This window comes from Eleutherodactylus coqui, chromosome 8 (assembly GCF_035609145.1).
Source record: "Eleutherodactylus coqui strain aEleCoq1 chromosome 8, aEleCoq1.hap1, whole genome shotgun sequence".
Classification (NCBI taxonomy): domain Eukaryota; kingdom Metazoa; phylum Chordata; class Amphibia; order Anura; family Eleutherodactylidae; genus Eleutherodactylus; species Eleutherodactylus coqui.
In genome coordinates, this window is record NC_089844.1 from 198,287,013 (window position 1) to 198,306,243 (window position 19,231).

General features: G+C 46.5%; 2 protein-coding genes across 3 annotated transcripts in view; both read right to left on the reverse strand.

Moving 5' to 3' along the window:
• Positions 1-19,231, reverse strand: part of TNRC18 (trinucleotide repeat containing 18) — a 186,118-nt gene that overhangs the window by 92,442 nt on the left and 74,445 nt on the right. For both annotated transcript variants that reach the window (XM_066577234.1, XM_066577232.1), the window contains exons 12-14: positions 6,711-6,847; positions 4,690-4,815; positions 219-378 (exon numbers count right to left, since the gene is read on the reverse strand). In XM_066577234.1, coding sequence (XP_066433331.1) covers positions 219-378; positions 4,690-4,815; positions 6,711-6,847 — 423 coding nt within the window. The remainder of the gene's footprint in view (positions 1-218; positions 379-4,689; positions 4,816-6,710; positions 6,848-19,231) is intronic.
• LOC136577337 (uncharacterized) lies at positions 15,810-18,207 on the reverse strand. The gene is made up of 3 exons (XM_066577235.1): positions 18,169-18,207; positions 17,940-18,086; positions 15,810-16,883 (listed from the first exon to the last, which is right to left on the reverse strand). The coding sequence occupies exons 2-3, from the start codon at positions 18,047-18,049 to the stop codon at positions 15,989-15,991; spliced, it is 1,005 nt and encodes a 334-aa protein (XP_066433332.1). The 5' UTR covers positions 18,050-18,086; positions 18,169-18,207; the 3' UTR covers positions 15,810-15,988.

A 19,231-nucleotide genomic window follows, 5' to 3' on the forward strand; every position in this document is an offset into this window, starting at 1 on the left:
CTTTTAGGGCCTCAGAGGACGAGACCGTTCATCGAATCACCACAACTTTCAGCATTTCCACATCTGTCTGAGATGGGACCGCAGGATGGGTTTTGCAGCACAATGATAACTCCTACCGTAGGTACTATTTTTTGTTACAAAAAGTACATTACTATATCACGAATTATTGTACAAGTTGAGGTTGCATATAATACTTCCGTGTAAATAATTTAATTTACCTCATACAAGTAACTTGATGCACTGCTGCGCTCCTCCCAATCATCCAGGTCACTTTTTCTATGATCTTCCAGATCATCAACTTCAGAAACGTTTAATAGTGTTGTTTGCAGACAATCACCTGCCTTAGTCCTCTCAGAGTGTACAATGCACTTGCTAAGCCTGCAAATAATCAGACTTCAGGATAAAACACATAATCCAGCACTGAATGTAAGCTAGAACGTTACTGATTACTGGAAGCATTGTGGTATGTTATAGCCCAGAGATCAGATAGACTGTAGTGTCTGGTAAGAAGTACCGTAAGCTGCTTTATGTGCCCAAGAGAGGATGTAACATGGTGACAGATCCCGCGTCGTAGTGCGATATCAGACCACTGTCGGTCGGAGTCCCTACATATATATGCATTACTACATGATCATGCCATGTCGAAAAGCGGGAAAGAGTTGGGCCAAAAATTCAGCAACAGAGAACGGAAGCAAAGCCTTTTATCTGACCGACAGAGCACGGAAGTGTAGAAACATAATGGCTAAATGGTATCATACGCCAATCAGTCTGTCCAAGACACACCAATCGCTCAGGTGACGATTAAAGGGAACATTACTACATATATTGGGGAACTCCCAGCAGTATTGGAATTCCAACATACATGGAGATGGTGGATTTCTTGCAATCAGCGCATATCTGGAAGAATATTTGCCAACGTGGTCGAGTCCTGCGCTTCTGTCACATATCGGTAGGCAGTGCCCACAAGTCTCATCAGCTATTTACCCAACTTTACCTTTCACTCCTGTTATTTTCATCTCTTTACCACAAGCCTGTTACTGAACGGGTTAAACTTGTTATGAACAACTGAAACCCAATAAATACTATTGAAATAAACTATATATGTCTAAGCTCTCTCCTATAACACTCATATGGGGCTCATCTCGCTCCAGGCTACAAAGACCTAAAGATCAGGCTGGAACGGCCCGACCAGTTCTTCAGTTATACCATCTTGCAGGACAGTTACGATACATACGATCGTGGTTCCTCCATGAAGAAATGCCCGCTGCGGACCACTACTTAGCAGGGCTGGTAACAGCAAACAACCCATTAAACTACCTAGAAGACCCAAAATATTCCAGCCATTCCAGTACATTACCATTGCATAAATTAGCCCTATACACTTAGCAGACCGCCAGAGCCACGCAACGATTTACGGATGTCATGTCAGACCTCTATAGGAGACAATCCTGCCTTGCCCCCCCTACAGTCCATACCAGATCCCCAGTACTGGGTAAACTGGGAGTTGTTACATTCACCCAATGACATGAAACCTTACAGGCACCGCACTCCAACTATTTAGGCATTTTCCGTTACGTTATGCTTTAAATACCCAGTTCCCCCTGCATCAACTCAAATCTCAAAGTATCCCACAATAGGAATACTTAAATCCCAGGGACCCAAGGGCTTAATTACAGCACTTTATACACATCTGTCAGCAAGAGTCAGCTATAACCCGCTCTGCCTATGCCAATGGCAGCCTCTTATCCCATCACTGTCACCTGAGGAATGGTCGGAGGTGCTGGAATCCCCCCTAACTATCCCCCGCTGTCAACAATAGACTGATAGACTTTATATCCTACACCAATCATATCTTACTCCGATTCGTCTACACAAGATGGGCAGAATCCCCACAACCTCCTGCCACAGGCATCACCAACCAAATGTTGACTTCTAGAACATAAGGGACTGCCCCATCATCAATCATTTCTGGTCTAATGTCATCACTTTTAGATCTCCCCTTAATATAAGCCTAGATCCCAAAATTATATTATTTGGTTTACTAGATGAAGAAAGTTGGCCAAGATGTACAGGTACATTCCTTAGAGAGGTACTATTCCGGAAAGTACTCGCTGTGAGGTGGCTGGCTGTTGGACCCCCTCGATATCCTACTGGATAAGACTAGCTAATACAGTAATGCCCTATGAAGTTATCTAGCAGAACAGGGGCGGCCCTGATAAGTTCCAGAACATCTGGGGTCGCTGGCTCAATACAAACTCCTCGTTGAATCCCGATTAGCCCTCCCTCTTTATTTACTTGGTAATTAGGAATGTCCGTGGAGGGGTTCGTTCTTTGGTTTATTTTTTATGTTTATTGTTGCTTCAGTTTTGCTGTTATATCAGTGAAAAGATTTTACCAAAAGATCAAATCCACTGTTAGGCTTCCTGTCCACGGGCATGATTCCACCGGCGAATCACACTGCCTGAAGCCTTTCATAGCGTTGTTAAGGAAAGCGCAATCGCGGCGTTCACAAGTGGAGAATCATAGCGATTCTCCACTCGCTGATTCAAAACGCAGCATGCTGCGATTTGCCGCAGGTCTCCGTGGTGAGCCTATCAGATAGGCTCTGTGCAGAGAACAGTCAGCTGGCTCCTGCTCCCATATTTCTGCCGCCATCTTCTGACAGCTATTACTTATTTTTCCATTGATATATTTAAGCGAGGGATCGTTTTTATGAGACAGTCCGGTAGTTTCTATTGGTACCATAACTATGTATAGATATATCAGGGGTCAGTACAGAGATCTCCCCATCATCTATTATACCCAGGACTGTAACTAGGGGGCGCTCTAATAACTACTGCATGTATAGGTATATCAGGGGTCAGTACAGAGATCTCCCCATCATCTATTATACCCAGGACTGTAACAAGGGGGCGCTCTAATAACTATGTATAGGTATATCAGGGGTCAGTACAGAGATCTCTCCCCATCATCTATTATACCCAGGACTGTAACAAGGGGGCGCTCTAATAACTATGTATAATATATCAGGGGTCAGTACAGAGATCTCCCCATCATCTATTATACCCAGGACTGTAACAAGGGGGTGCTCTAATAACTATCTATAGATATATCAGGGGTCAGTACAGAGATCTCTCCCGTCATCTATTATACCAGGAATGTAACAAGGGGCGCTCTAATAACTAAGTAGATCTATATCAGGGGTCAGTACAGAGATCTCTCCATCATCTTTTATACCCAGGACTATAACAAGGGGGCGCTCTAACAACTATGTAGAGCTATATCAGGGGTCAGTACAGAGATCTCTCCCATCATCTATTATATCCAGGACTGTAACAAGGGGCGCTCTAATAACTATGTAGAGCTATATCAGGGGTCAGTACAGAGATCTCTCCCATCATCTATTATATCCAGGACTGTAACAAGGGGGCGCTCTAATAACTATGTATAGATATATCAGGGCTCAGTACAGAGATCTCTCCTATCATCTATTTATACCCCGGACTGTAACAAGGGGGCGCTCTAATAACAATGTATAAATATATCAGGGGTCAGTACAGAGATCTCTCCCATCATCTATTGTACCAGGACTGTAACAAGGAGCGCTCTAATAACTATGTATAGATATATAAGAGGTCAGTACAGAGATCTCTCCTATCATCTATTTATACCCCAAACTGTAACAAGGGGGCGCTCTAATAACAATGTATAAATATATCAGGGGTCAGTACAGAGATCTCTCCCATCATCTATTATACCAGGACTGTAACAAGGGGGCGCTCTAATAACTATGTAGAGCTATATCAGGGGTCAGTACAGAGATCTCTCCATCATCTTTTATACCCAGGACTGTAACAAGGGGGCGCTCTAATAACTATGTATAATATATCAGGGGTCAGTACAGAGATCTCTCCATCATCTATTATACCAGGACTGTAACAAGGGGGCGCTCTAATAACTATGTATAGATATATCAGGGGTCAGTACAGAGATCTCTCCATCATCTTTTATACCCAGGACTGTAACAAGGGGGCGCTCTCTAAGTCTAGAGGAAAAAAAGGATTTTTACACCGACATAGAAGGGGGACCTTTACTGTAAGAGCAGAGAGACAATGGAACTGTCCCCTGAGGACATGGTGATGGGGAACGAGTACAAAAGGAGCCTGTAGTGTAATCATTTTACAGGTTATATCACTGATTACTTCAGAAGGGTTGTGCGGGATAAATATGTTACTCTTGATAGACCGGACTTTTATGGACACAGCGATACTAACCAGGGTTTAGTTTATTTTGTTATTATAAATATGGGGAAAGGTTTTGTTTCCAAAAATTTATTTTCTAATAGTTTCTTCTTTTCTTTTTTACTTATTTTTAGATATAAGTAGAGTTTTGATAATATTGTCCGAGGCTTCACGGCTTCACTGTATTTACTACAGAAGGTAGACAAGGAGATAACCGGGTAGCTACCAGTGATATGGGTCTGTAATTAGAAGAGTGTGGGCTCTTTACCTGCTTTACAAGGATTGCTTCATAAAAGGGTGAACAAAGTTCCAAAGTTCGGAAACTGGTTGGATAGCTGGCAACTAATGCTGGTTAGATGAGGCGTAACTGACCACCATCCCAAAACGCACATGGCTAGAATCTGTTATATGTACTTTGCAGTTTCTGCATGACACGCGGCATCCTTACTTTCTATTGTTGCTATTCTTCATCCTCTCCTGGTTATGGCACAGGGGGGTCATTCCGTGTTTCCTCTTCTTTGGTCTACCAGGGCCCCTCCTTTTTAAAGCCTTAATGTTTTCATCATATTTTTCCCTTCAAGAAATAATATATTTTAATTATACTGCAAAACTTACAAAACGAACATTTGTAGGGTTCATTCATATCAGTGTGGATTTCTGCTTCGAATGGATTATTGTCAGACATTGAACAGCTAGCAAAACGGAATTCAAATGGAAACCCTAGACCGATCCGTAACAAATAGTCAGTTTCTATTGTTTCCTTTTACAAACGCTTTTAAGTGATCTGTTTTGTATTCTTTTGTCTTCTCTTCAGCCTGTGCTCACTTAAAAACAGATTCATTAACCCCTTAAGGACATTGACCTTTTTTCCCCCCTGCCTTTTACAAATTCCTAACTCTTAGTTATCCATCGCCGCCGCTGTCTCAGGCTTGATTTTGCAGGGCGAGTTGCATTTTTTAATGGTAGCATTTAATTTGTGCCATATAATGTACTGAAAAACTTTTAAAAGATTCTAAGGAGTTAAATGGAAAAAAAATGAAATTCCACCATTTTTAAGTGCATTTTCTTTCTACGACGCACAAACTGCAACAAAAAACACATGGCAACTTTGTTCTATGGGTCAGTAGGATTGCTACAAAACCTATATAGATTTTTTTTTTCCGTTGTACTAATTTTTTTCAATTTTTTTTTTAACTTAGAACCCAGAGGGGACAACAACTTGTGATGCTTTGATCACTCCTGCAGTATGATGTAATGCCATAGCATTACATCATACTACAATCAGGCAGGCATTCTGTCAAGCCACCCCACGGGCATGGCTTGATAGGCATTTTGCCATGACACCCACATGACTACCTGTGATCTTTGCGGGGGGGCCGTAGGGGACCCTGGAAAATCATCCGGGGGATTTAAATGTTGCTGTCAGAATTAACAGCGGCATTTTAAAAGTTAACTGCTCCAATGATCCGTGCAGCTTATTGGAGCTGTTGCCGGTGGGTGCAAGCTGTATGAAACAGCTGGTGCCCACATTCTATGGAGGGAGATCAACCCACGGTCTGCCTTCATACAAACTCCGACGCTGCAGGACTGAACTGCACGCCCTGTAGCATTAGGGGATTAAACGGACATCAAAAATGGAACCAAACGGAAACCTTTTTTTATTCAGTTCGGTTACCAATCGGCTAAAATGGATTGGGGGGGGGGGGGGGAGGGAGGGGGGGGGGGGGAATGTCCTTTTTAGTTTTATTCCCTTGGTCCTTCACAAAATAACAGCGCAGCCGTTTAAACAGAACAGAGGTAAACTGAGCCAAGAATGAGCACTTTAGTCCCTATTCATTTCAATGGGAACTACGCAGAAATGTTTCCATTTGTCTGTACCTTAGATGAAAAACAAAAGTGTAGATGTGAACGAGCGGTCAGCTGCCGGGGTACATTGCAGGCCAGATTTACAGTGGGATTCTAAAACATTTAAAAAAATTGAACTGGGTACTCCTTTATCCCGGTAGCTCCCTGTCCAGCGCTGCAGCCCCGATACCTGCCAAATGGAACCCCGAAGCAGCGTTGGGCAGTCGAGTGCCGCTCATTGTGCATGTGACCACAGCCGTGATTTTTCTGCGGCTGCTGAAGACTGACTGGCTGAGCGACCTTATGGACAGTGAATGGCACATGACTGCCTGCTGTTTCTTAAGGGTTAAATGTGGTGGGAGCCGGGGCTGCAGCGGCTGGAGGTGGAGCCGCCAGGATAGGTGAGTATTCAATTTAGCCTCATTATATATATATACACACACATACATATATACATACATACATACATATATATATATATATATAAATTTTTGGGATGTCCTGGAAAACCCCTTTAAACATCAACTAAATATTTGCCATTAATCTTGCTTCTGTTCTGAAATTAGGGAAGTGAAAAAGAAAACCTAAAGCTGCATTGGTTTACATCAAAAAAATATTACTTACTCAGAATCCCTCCTCCTCTGTAGTTTTGCGAGTTCCCTTTGCTTCTCCTTGTACCGTCTCTGCAGGTCTGCAAGCCTTACCCTACAATCCAGCTCCACAGAGTCCATGTCCTCAATCGCAGAGGCGATGGAAAAATGCTGCACAAAAAAGGTCAGAAAGCATTTTATTCAAACTGAGTAATAACTGGAAGACTCAAACATTATAACGCCCGGACTGCGCTAATGTCCTTCCCCCTTCCTTCAAGAGGCCCTAATAGCATATCAACTAAATAAGCCATGAAAGTCAGGTGGTGGCGGCCCAGGCGCCTCAATCCTATGCTGGAATAGATCAGGACAGACAAACGGTATCAGTTTTGTTGGAAACAATTCATTTACTAAAAAGGTTCAGTAAAGAGACTACAGATGGCCTAGGATAGGGTCAGCGGGGCTCCACCGACCGAGATCCCCACCGATCACCTGTTCGCCGGGCCAGGGCTCATGCACTGCGCTTTTTGGGGGTACATTTAATGTATTGCACAACCTTTATTAATTGCTTTTTTGGAGGGCAGGGAGAAAAAAAAACAAAAAAAAAACACATCAACTCTTCAGCTTATTTTTTTTTTAAGCATTAGTCACGCAGCATAAATGACAATACATTTGTTCTGCAGGTTGATGCGATTACAACAATGCCAACACACATCTATATTCCCCGTTTTCCTTAAAAATAAGATCTACCCCTAAAATAAGCCCTAGCATTATTTTTCAGGATTTTTGACGATGCTTAAAATATCAGCCCTACTCTGAAAATAAGCCCTAATTACAGTTAAGGGAAAAAAAGTGTCAATTTAAATCGTGTCCAGGCAGATCTACATGTGAAAAAGGAAAAGCTTCTGGAGCAAAAATTAATATAAGGGGAAAACAGTATATCTATATCCCTCTATCGATAGATAAAGAGAAGGATTTTTTCTAAAGGTTTTTTAACTTGTACAATTACATTTTTATTTGGAAGGTCTTCGCACTTTTCATTTTCCCATGGATAGAGCGTCTGTTTGTATTGATAACGTTTTGGAGGTACATACGGCTTCCTTGATCACTTTTATTGAACTTTTTTGTAAGGTAAAATTAACCAAAAAAGTTAGTCCCAATTTTTACAATGCTTGCTCTGCACGATGGAGTGTGGTTAATTTATTGTACGGGTCATTATAGATGCGACTCTACCAAAGATGGGCTCTGATCACCCCGATGATACATTACACGACTCGATCGCGTGCCATTGTAGACGCAGCCTGGAACTGTGGTGCCGTGGCAACCAATCGGCCCACTGCGATTATGCGGCAGAAGGCCGATGACCTCACAGAGCCCGCCTTTTCTCTGTAGGCCCATTACATGCTGCAATTAACATTGATCATTGGTCACACTGATCCCTGCTGTTTTGGTGGAAGGCCAGCTGCCAGTCACAGATGGCTCCCGCTGTGGATGTCGCAGGCTTAGTTTTAGAGCCCGCACTGGTCATACAACGTAAATGTATGTCCATTCCTGAGAACTGTTTCCCACCTAGGCTATGCATTAACTCACTGGGTCAGGAATGGGCCAACTGTCTAATCAGTAGGGGTCCAACTACTGGGACCCCTACCAATCACAAAAATGGGAGTTCCAGTGTCCCCAAAAGAATACAACGGTGGTCACATGTGCACATTACTGCTCCATTCATTTCAATAGGACTAACAAGAGGATAATTGAGCGCTTGCAGACGACCATCTATGCGAGTCCTGTTGAAATGAACTGAAATGTAGTGGGAATATTTGACCACCACTTTATTTGGGGACACTCAAAAACCCCTTTCCTGTGACCAATGGGGGTCCCAGAGGTTGGACCTCCACAGGTCAGACACAAGTTCGTTTCGTGCAACTTGCCATGTGCTCACGTCAGCAGGGCCCGCTGCATAGCTTTGCTACTGCAGCCCCGCTGATTGTATTGCAGCCTTTGGGTTTTCCAAAATCCCACACTTCTCAGGACTGGTTCTCAGATTTGGCTCTCGGTGCTGTGAATGTGTCAAGTGAGCAGCTCCCACGACTGTCAATCGAGTTGACATCACCCATTAATGGTGAGCGGTGGGGAACCACAAAAGAAATGCTGGTCTTAAGAAATTTCCACCTCTGTGTTTATTTCAAATTCAGTTCTGAAATGGCTGTGATTGGTCCATGTATTAAAAAATCCACATAAATCACACTATTTAAGAAAAGTGCACCCCTAAAAGTAGTCAAAACTTTAGGGAGTTTGTTTTTTTCACAGGAATAAAATAGAAATTGTATCAATAGTACAGGCGGGTGAAGAAAAAAAACTTTGTAATACATATTGCTCTCCACTTATGAGCGACTCTTCCATGCCGGCCTCTTGCACTGATCATTCACTATGAAAAAGTGCATAAATCCATCTGAGGACAGAGCAGCTCGCTGAGGGATCAGGTCGCATGTTGCCCATAGCAGCTTTGGATAGCTGGAAGAGGGAGCTGCTACAGAGATAGGCGGAAAGAGAAAGATGTGGCGAGAGGATTAAGCGGTTACCCAACCACCCTTGCAGCTCAGTCATTGCATGAGTAGGGAAGCTCATCTGCATAGCAGCCTATTAACCCTTTCCTCGGCTCCACTACACAAAACAGCACTCAGGAGCCCTGTTGGGCACCTTTTTGGTTTCTGTCTGGCAATGGAAGGCTATTGTAAACGTAGTTCAAAAAACCTCTGAATGCTCACTAAAAGGCACTTACTGTATTCTGTGGGTAAGTATAATTACAACGATACGAACTTGTTTTTTTCCTTACACTTTGCTACTTTTACACAATTGCAAGTTATTTCCTATCCACAGGATATGCGATAACTTGCTGTTCAGTGGGGGTCTCGCTGATGAGACCACCATTGACCTCGGGGAAGAAAAAAAAAAGAGGGTGCATTAAACTTTGTCCTCATCACTACGGGGTTGATCATCAGTGACAGGCAGAATGGGATACGGGGGTACTGGAGATCGGCGGGTGTATCAGCACTAAGTCCCCCGCCATTCAACACGTTATCACCTATGCTGTGGATAGGGTATAATTTGGAATTGTGATACTATGCCTTCCAAGAAAGCAACCTTTCGGGGGTTTTTTTGGTTTTTCCTCCCCACTTTCAAAAAATGATAACTTATTTTTCTGCCAATTTGCCCGTCTGATGGCACACTCTTTGCAGTACGATTTGTATTTTTCCAATGGTACTATTTAATTTACCATACAATGTACTGAAAAAAACATTTTTTTGCAAACCTTTATAAGCGTGAAATTCCACAATCTTGGGGACGAGTTACCGTAGAGGACTTGAACTTGTAATTGTATGATCGCTTATGCCATATACTGCAATACTCCAGCATTGTAATATATGGCATTTCTGGCGAGGTTCTATTTAAGTCAGCTGACCGGATTAGCATTGCGGAATCCGGAGCGGGGCTCCACAGCAAAAACTTTCTATAGCATGCTATGGAAAAGCGCTTTTTCCAGTAGATGAGCAGGAGTAATCTGTGATTTTCCGCTCACAGGAGAGAAAAAAAATTGCAGCATGCTCTATTAGTGCGGTGTTCGCACCGACAGATTCCATTGAAGTCAAGGGAAGTCGTTCGACTCGGACAGGTCGCGGATTCTGTGTCATCGCTAGGCGGGGATCAGTAAAATCTATACTGCGCATTTCCAACGGCGAGCCGTCTGGACCATCCGCGGTACCGAAAAAAGATGACGACTGACAGGTAATTGGGGTCACCGACTTGGTCGTGCGCTGCCGGCCTAAGATAGACCACAGACCCAACTTGACAGGCAAAAACACGTGAATACACAGCAGCCGTGGGGGCTTTCAGAAGGCTCTAGGCTGTCAGGCGAACCAAACGGCTACTTGCAATCTCATCACGTGGGGCCATTCAGGACCCTGAAAGCCGAACACAGTATATAAATGCAAAGACAGCTTACAACGGCTATGTATGGAGCGGGCTTGGCGAATCCGAGTCCATACAAACCCCACACTCAGGACGTACATATACATCTTAGTTATACATTGTACATATGTTTTTATCCCACTGTATTCTGAAAGCCATAACTTTATTTTTCCATCGTCCGAGCTGGGTGAGGGCTTGACTTTGTGGGATGAGTTGATGTTTAACCCCTTAATGTCATTGGATGTACATTTACGTCGTGCAGAGTTAGGGTATGTATGAAAAGAGATCTTACAGCAGACACCCGGGGGCTACAGCACCGATCAGCCGTGCGGCTGATCAGACCAGTTAAGCCCTTAAATCCCCCGAACATCGTTAAGATCGCAGGGAGCCGTGCAGGTGTCATGGCAGCCATGGGGCCTTCTGAAAAGCCTCAGTGCTGTCTTGGCAGAATGCCCATTCAAGCCATCCCCATGATCAAAGCATCGCAAGTTGTTCTCCCCACTGGGAACTATAAATAAATAAATAAATAAAGTTTTAGCCTGGGTTCACACAGGGCGGATTTGGTGCTTATTTGCCGCGGTTTGCCGTTGCATATCCGCATTGCGGCCATTCCGTCGCGGTTGCAGTGCAATGCAGTGCCAATGTGTTTGGCCAAAATCTCGTTCTCACAGGGCGTAAAATTTACCGCAGAGCCGCAGTGCGGATAAGCAACTGCGTCGCGGTTTTGAAAGATGCAGCATGTCCAATCTTTCGACCTTTCTGCAGCGCTTTTTTTCCCATAGGGCCCCATGGACGCAGCAAAAACCGCAATGAAAACCGCTATTGCTTTTTTTGTCGCGGTTTTTCCAAGCGGTTCCGCAGCCGATTGTTCGCATGAGAAAGAGGGGCAATAAAGTTTGTTCACAGGAAGTGGTTCAGCGGCCATTTTGGCCGCTTGGCGCCATTTCAGCCTGGACTGCATGCAGAGAGGAAGCAGGGAGCAGGAGCTCCACCGGCAGCACCACACCCAGCGGCAAAAGAACACCCATTGGCAGCACTATCAGCACCACCGGTAGGGACTTCACTCACGCCCAGGGGAAAATACTGGGCCACAGGCGGGAAACTCCAAACCCTGCCTGTGGCGGGAAAAGCGGCGGCAGCACCACAACCCCCAGCGGGGCCACCCCTAGCCCCAGTGGGGCAAGCAGCTGGCCCACCACAGCTACCACCACCGGCAGCAGCACTACAACCCCCAGCGGGGCCACCACTACCCCCAGCGTGGCAAGCAGCTGGCCCACCACAGCTACCACCACCGGCAGCAGTACTACAACCCCCAACGGGGCCACCCCTAGCCCCAGCGGGGCAAGCAGCTGGCCCACCACAGCTACCACCACCGGCAGCAGCACTACAACCCCCAGCGTGGCAAGCAGCTGGCCCACCACAGCTACCACCACCGGCAGCAGTACTACAACCCCCAACGGGGCCACCCCTAGCCCCAGCGGGGCAAGCAGCTGGCCCACCACAGCTACCACCACCGGCAGCAGCACTACAACCCCCAGCGGGGCCACCACTACCCCCAACAGGGCAAGCAGCTGGCCCACCACAGCTACCACTACCGGCAGCAGCACTACAACCCCCAGCGGGGCCACCACTACCCCCAGCGGGGCAAGCAGCTGGCCCACCACAGCTACCACCACCGGCAGCAGCACTGCCACCCCCAGCGGGGCAAGCAGCTGGCCCACCATAGCTACCACCACCGGCAGCAGCACTGCCACCACAACCACCAACAGCACCAGCTGTTTAGCCCGCAACCACCGGCTGCGGCACAACCAGAACCAGCGCAACCACCTGCGGGTCCACATAGAACCGCTACCACCACCGCCAGCGAAACCACAACCCGCAGCGGGAACACCACCAAGCCCCCCCCCACGCTACCAGCTCCGCCAGCGTCAGCAGCGGCACCACTACCCACAGCGGGACCACCAGCTTGACTACCACCACCGACAGCAGGGCTACCACCAGAACCATCAACAGCTATACCACTACCGCCGGGAGAACACCACCCAACGGGACCACCACCCGCACCAGCGCCACCACCACTTTCACCACCAGCATCGCAACCACCACCACCAGCGGCGGCGGCAGCACAATCGTCAACCTCGGCTAAAAAAGGTAATGCACTACTTCACCATATGCGTTGCAGGCAACACACGTCCAGCTCCACCCCACCTTCTTGTGCTCTCTCCTCGCAGCATCACGCTCTTTTGCGTCTTTTTTTGCGTTGCAACCCACGGTAGTCGCTGTTTTCCTCCCTTGCATTGCTCCACTGTTGCATGGCGTTCCTTTCTAAGGGGCACGCTCGGCGTTAAGTAGGTCATTTCCACCATTGTATGGCCCCCCACCCGGTTGCATGGCATTCCTTTTGCATGGGCGAGGCCACGCGTTTCGTCCCTTTTTGCATTGCCTATCCTAACTTACAAATAGGAAGCTGCAAACATTTTTTTAACCCTTTTCCTTTTATAGAATTGCTCTCCCCCATCGGCATGTCACTTGTGTAGATGTGAGGCTCGTCGTTATTTTTGGCGACTTGCAATTGTGCGCTACTGGGCAATAATGTTGTATATATGATGAAATGTAACCATTTTCTGATTGCTCACAGGAAGACCTACATTTTCTGCAGTCGCCAAGCACATTCCATTCGCACAGTCATCCCTCTTTCCGGACAATGGCCTGGTATCAACGTATGGGGATCAACGTGGTCAGGATGATAACCTTGGTGAGTGTAGTCTCCGCTGACACAACCATATCCACCCCCCTCGGAATGCTATTCAACTGGTTTTCTTCTTTCCTCCCCACTGCAGGTTGAAAGTAGGCCTGAGATTTGGGACCTGGCCGAGCCGGGCTACAGTGACCGAGATTTAAAGGCGAACGCCTGGATTGCGGTCTGCTCTGGGATGTATCCCGATTGGGACTCCGCTACTGCTGCCCTCCAAAGTGAAATCCGTAAGTTTACAGTATTGGTTGTAACGCTTTGGTTGTTCTTTCTTGGATGTACTCAGAACTGTACTGCGTCTAACCACACTGTTTATTGCAGCGTTCGGTGGATTACATAGTTTTGCAGACTGCTTTTAAAAGCCATCTTCAATTGCCATCTGTAATCAAGAATCGTTGGCGGTCAGTTCAGGACCGCTTCAAGAAACACGAAAAGGACTGTGAAAAAAGCGGCATGTCCCCGTCAGAAAAAAAGTGTCCACACCAGGAGGTACTGCTGTTCCTCAGAACAAGTCGAGCATTGCGTGCGTAAGTGTAAATTTTTCGACACGCTTACAGCTCGGCGTCACAGACGTCGCATTTTGATGTTCTATGTCTCTAAACGGTACTCTTGTTTTGTCCACAGATCCAGCGGGAACATCACGGCCGCGCCTCCCACGGTCACAACCGCTTCAGCCGACACAGAAGGGCCGGAACAGGAGTCGCGGGATGATGAGCCCAGAGAAGGTACCCCAACCTTGGAAGACAGCCAGCGGAGCACGCCCGATTTGTACCCCACTTCACTAACAGCGGAAGTGGGGGAACAAAACGTGTCACGTAGCAGTAGTACTGCCCCTGGCAGCAGAGCAGGCAGTAGCAGGGAGGTGAGTTCCGAGCGGACGAGCTCGTCCGCGTCGGAAGAACAACAAGACAGATGCCGCCCAAGAGCCGCTGGCGTTATTGCGGCGGTTTGACACGGAGGATCAGTGGGACACAATGGGTGCCACCATGGCGTCACGCATTCGTGAACTGAGCTCGGAGCGTCAGTGGGCTATTGCGCCCGTTCTTTACGCTGTGCTAGAGGGTTTTGCTTCTCAAAGGCCCATTGCCGATAGCACTGCCATTACTTTGGCTATGAAAAATGCAGCCTTTGCAGTACCACCATCAAACTGCATGTTGCCTCTACCCCAATCTTTCCCTGATCAACCAGGCAGGGTTCCTAGGACAACGGGATACCCCATGCACCATGGCTCTCAAGACACTGGCTACGGCGACACGGTCTCTGGCAGGTCCCCTTCCCAATCGTCGTTTCTCTCAATGATGAGCAGCCCTGTGCATCAGACATCGCAACACACAACCTCGGTACTGTACACGCCGCCAAGCGGATCTCAATCCAGTACAGGAGAAGGCTCTTTTATTAGTTGTACGACATTGCAGTGATCACAACTGTTGCATGGGGATGACTGCAATGTCTTAGATGCTACCATTGGAAAGTGCAGGTTCCGTTGTGCTGTTGCCTTGTCTCACACTGCATGGAGTTGGCTGGTGTCCCAGAAATCCTAACGGATGGTCATGGGAAAGATTGGGGTGCAATTTCTTACATCGCTCACTGTCGGCTACTATCTGCTCTGCTGCAAAATAGGCAAGGCACACTCATTCCTTCCCGTCAGTGGCATGACCGTGAAATTCTTTGCAGGCTGTGCGACTGTACGTGAACGATTGTGTTTGTGCGTGTATGTGATTTTTCCGCTGCCTCGCTGTCCTCCAAGGTTGGGGTAACTCACTTCTCGGTGTCATTGTCCTTCTTTGTTGTTTTCCTTTATTTTCGTGTGTATCTTCATGTTCGCTCCAGTGTGATGTATGTTACCGGAGTTCGAACATGAAACAAACTACAAAAAATGCTGAGGAGAACAGGGGCAGCCTGTCAAGTGTGGCGAAAGCCAAATTGGTAGTGGATCTGCCTGCGACGGAGAAAAACGCTACACCACATAAACTAGTACTGTCACCACGTGCCAAATGTGTGCAACTACAGGCCCTCCATATTGTGGCGAGAAATATAACACCAAACACAGAATTCCGCTATCCGACAGGGATGTAAAATTCTGTCAGGATTTTAGTGTAAAAAAAGGTGGAAAAAGAAGGGTAACATACGTTGCTTTCATGTACTCCTGATGCGTGGCTAATGTAACGCTAGGTTGTGGTGTGGCGTCAAGCTTGCGAATGTGGTTGCATTGCTTGTGCAAAATTTCTTCTCCTAGTCATGTAGTTGTAATCGTTAACTACTTATATGCTTCAAAAAGGATACGTTTCAACACCAATACACCTGCAATGTTCATTAAGCTATGTATTAAAATCCAACATAGCCTAACAATAGTCTCCACTTTTAATATAAAGTTGACATATTTTGTGTGGGGACAAAAAGGGAAGAACAATGTTTTTCGTGATATATATTCACATTTTATTGTGCAACTTTTAGTTTAACAATTTCTTAAAATGGAGTGACCAATCAGAAAATTAGTCATGGAGTGCCTTTGCTGTGTCTGGAATAAAAGAACTTTTGTGGACTTATGTCTTCCGCGTCCTTCTGGGGCTGGGCGCCGGGGGAGGGTCACACTGCAGTTAGGGCTGCACACCACCGACACAGGAGAACTGCCATGGCACGGTGCCTTCGTGACTAAGGAAATAGTCAGTGAAGAGTTCTCGAACCTGCACTGCAGTAGCAGCCGTGCGACCTGCCCCCCAGTTGATGACCGTGTCAAAGGCAGGATCGAGTTCTTCCACATCTACCTCGGGGCGATAGTCCCGGAGGTAGTTGTGAAGAACACAACATGCCTTGACAAGGTCATCAACTGTGGTAGGGTCTACCATTAAGGTAGTCCCTAGAACTCTCCACTGACTTACCATAATCCCGAAGGCACACTCAACCACGGGACGTGCCCGGCTCAGCCTAAAATTAAAAATCCTTTTCCGGGCATTCAGTCCTCTTCGCGGGTATGGGCGCAACAGGTTCGGCATCAACGGGAAAGCCTCATCCGATACCATCACAAAGGGGACTGGATGTGTGGTTCCCGGGAAAGGTTGTGGGGCTGGGAGCGTGACGCCATCTCGGAGAATTTGCATCCCAATCTGTGAAGTTCGCAGCACCCGAGAATCTCCAGTGCTGCCATAGGCGCCGACGTCGATGCAAACAAATTTGCAATGTGCATCAGCCACGGCCATCAGGACAATAGAAAAAAACTTTTTGTAATTGTAGAATTTTGAGCCTGAGTGGGCTGGCTGAAGCACACGCACATGTTTGCCGTCGACGGCGCCTATGCAGTTAGGAAATTTGGCAACAGCTTGAAAGCCTGCTGCAACACGTTGCCAAGTGTCCTCGGTAGGTGAAGGCATCACGATGGGCTGCAACTTCTGCCAGATGGCGCTGCATGTGCACCTCACAATTTGGGTGATGGTAGATTTACCAACACGAAATTGGAGATGCAGGGATGCATAGCTCTCTCCTGTGGCCAAGAAGCTGAAAAGAATCAGAGAAGAGAAACAAAAGTTAGTCCACACTGAAGACTTGCATAATGTCAACACTTCTATATACACAGTATTCAGATATTGTTCTCAACACGAAATTGATTGGAGAACGCAGTAGAATTCGTGTGAAGGAAATAACATGTGCATTGCAGAGCTAGCCATAGGGAGGTTACATTGTCACTTTACATGCCACACATGGTTCAGAATTCCATTCTCCCCATCCACAGCATAAGTGGAGAGAGAATGGGAAAATGCAAACATGTTCCTGCCACACTTAGCAACATAACAAGGTCCCATTGACTGCCGATGCACAACAAAGGTTGCCCAAGTTTGCTGGTATGGTAAGTTCAACAATCTCTCTTCTGCCAATTTGTTTCAGAAGTCAACCAGCCACAAGATGATGGCTGTGTTATGTAGCAGAAGAGAGAATGCCAAAGACAACGAACAGTTCAACCTGCCTCTCCGAAAACTACCAGATCAATACCCGAAAACGAACCACTTTACATTTTCTGCAACGTGGCCTGCGAATTAAACAATGGAGTCTTCCGCTGGATGAACCCCTTTGTGACGGGGCAAAAGTAAAGCTGTGTCCAGCAGTTGCAGGACATGTATCGCGGGAGCTAGCGGCGCTGTCTCCCTCCATGCAGCAAGGGTGTCAGCTGGTTACAACTAAGACACGCGGTCAAAAGCCACGAGCGGCCACTGGGCCGATAGCGGCTATTAACCCTTTAAATTTACATACCCCGAATGCTGTTCAGGGGTCACGCACAGGCAACCAACCACCCACCCGGTGAGATCGGGGTAGCCGTGCAGGTGTCATGATGGCCGGGGTGCTAATGAAAGGGGTGCTCGATAGCCTGGCTGTCCAAAAGCAGTGTGACGTTATGCTATAGCATTACGTCCTACTGCCGGAGCAATCACAGCATCGCATGAAAAATAAAAACCGGTATTGCGCAAAAATCGCTGAAAAAAAAAAAAGTCTATGCTCTACAGTCGCAAATTACATTACAGATATAACAACTGTGAAAGGATAACAAAGGTTACTTACCGAAGGGTGATGAGCAGCCTTTCTTCTGCAGTGATCGCCTTCCTCATCTGCGTATCCTGGTACGTCAGGTCCCGGCGCACCAGCTCCAGAAGGCGCTCAAAGGCCTCCATAGGCAGCCGGCAGAAGGCTACGAACTTCTCCGGATGGCTGCAGAGAGAAAGTGAGAGCGGGCTAAAATAAATGAAAATTCTTTGCGCAACCTCAAACCGATTCCCATGCTACACTTCACTTTTTCAAATCCTGCTACAGGCTGGCGAAATGGCCCTTCTCTCCGTCAAAATGGGATGGACCCAATAGCGTCTCTGACGCCGGGAAGCACGATCAGTCTGTAAAAGAATATTAGCAGGAATTAAAGCACATGAATTAAAGCACATGGCCGCAATCGCACTCTAGTCCACAATGCATCAACGAACAACAAGGAAACGAAGCACACAATGTCCATAAAAACCATTGCTCACCTTTTCTGATTCTTCTCCCTGCATGAATACCACTAGGGCAATCAGTTTTTGGCGGTATGCACGCCTCAGGCGGAGTCGTCTTGGAGGCTCCATGTTGTCTGGTTAGCTGTACAAGACAAAATGGCCACGAATACAAGGCTCTTCCTACCCTGTGCAGAAATGGGCGGGCCCGATGACCTCACAGGAAACCGTTTTTTTAAGAATCTGCACCTAAAAATACGCAAGTAAATCAGCAACTAAAATCGCGCCTCTCCCAAAAAAACCGCTGCGGTTTATACCGCAGCAAAGGTCCTGCGGATTTACCGGCGGTAGAACCGATGAAAAATACGCGGTGAAAACCGCGTCTAACTTTGGCCATTGCATGCGGATTTGCCGCAGATGCAGAAAGGTTGCGGCAAAACCGCAACGGTACAACCGCGATATTTTCGCGACAAATACGCCCTGTGTGAACCCAGCCTTACATTAATACATACATACATATATATATATATATATATAAACACAAAGAAAAACAAACATTTGTTGTAATATTTATAATAAAAGAATTCAATCATAAACCAAAAATACATATTTGGCATCGCCGTGTCCATAAAAGTCTAATCAAAGTAACGCATTATTTACCCGGCACAATAAGTGTCAGAAAAAAAATAAAGAACGCCAGAAATGCACTTTATTGGTCACCCTGTCTCAAAAGAAAAATGCAATAAAAAGCGATTAAAAAGTCGTATGCATTCCAAAAAATTACCAATGCAAACTACAGGACGTCCTGCAAAAAGTGACCCCTCGCACAACAGTGTTGACAGAAAAATAAAAGTTATTGCGTGCAGAAGATGG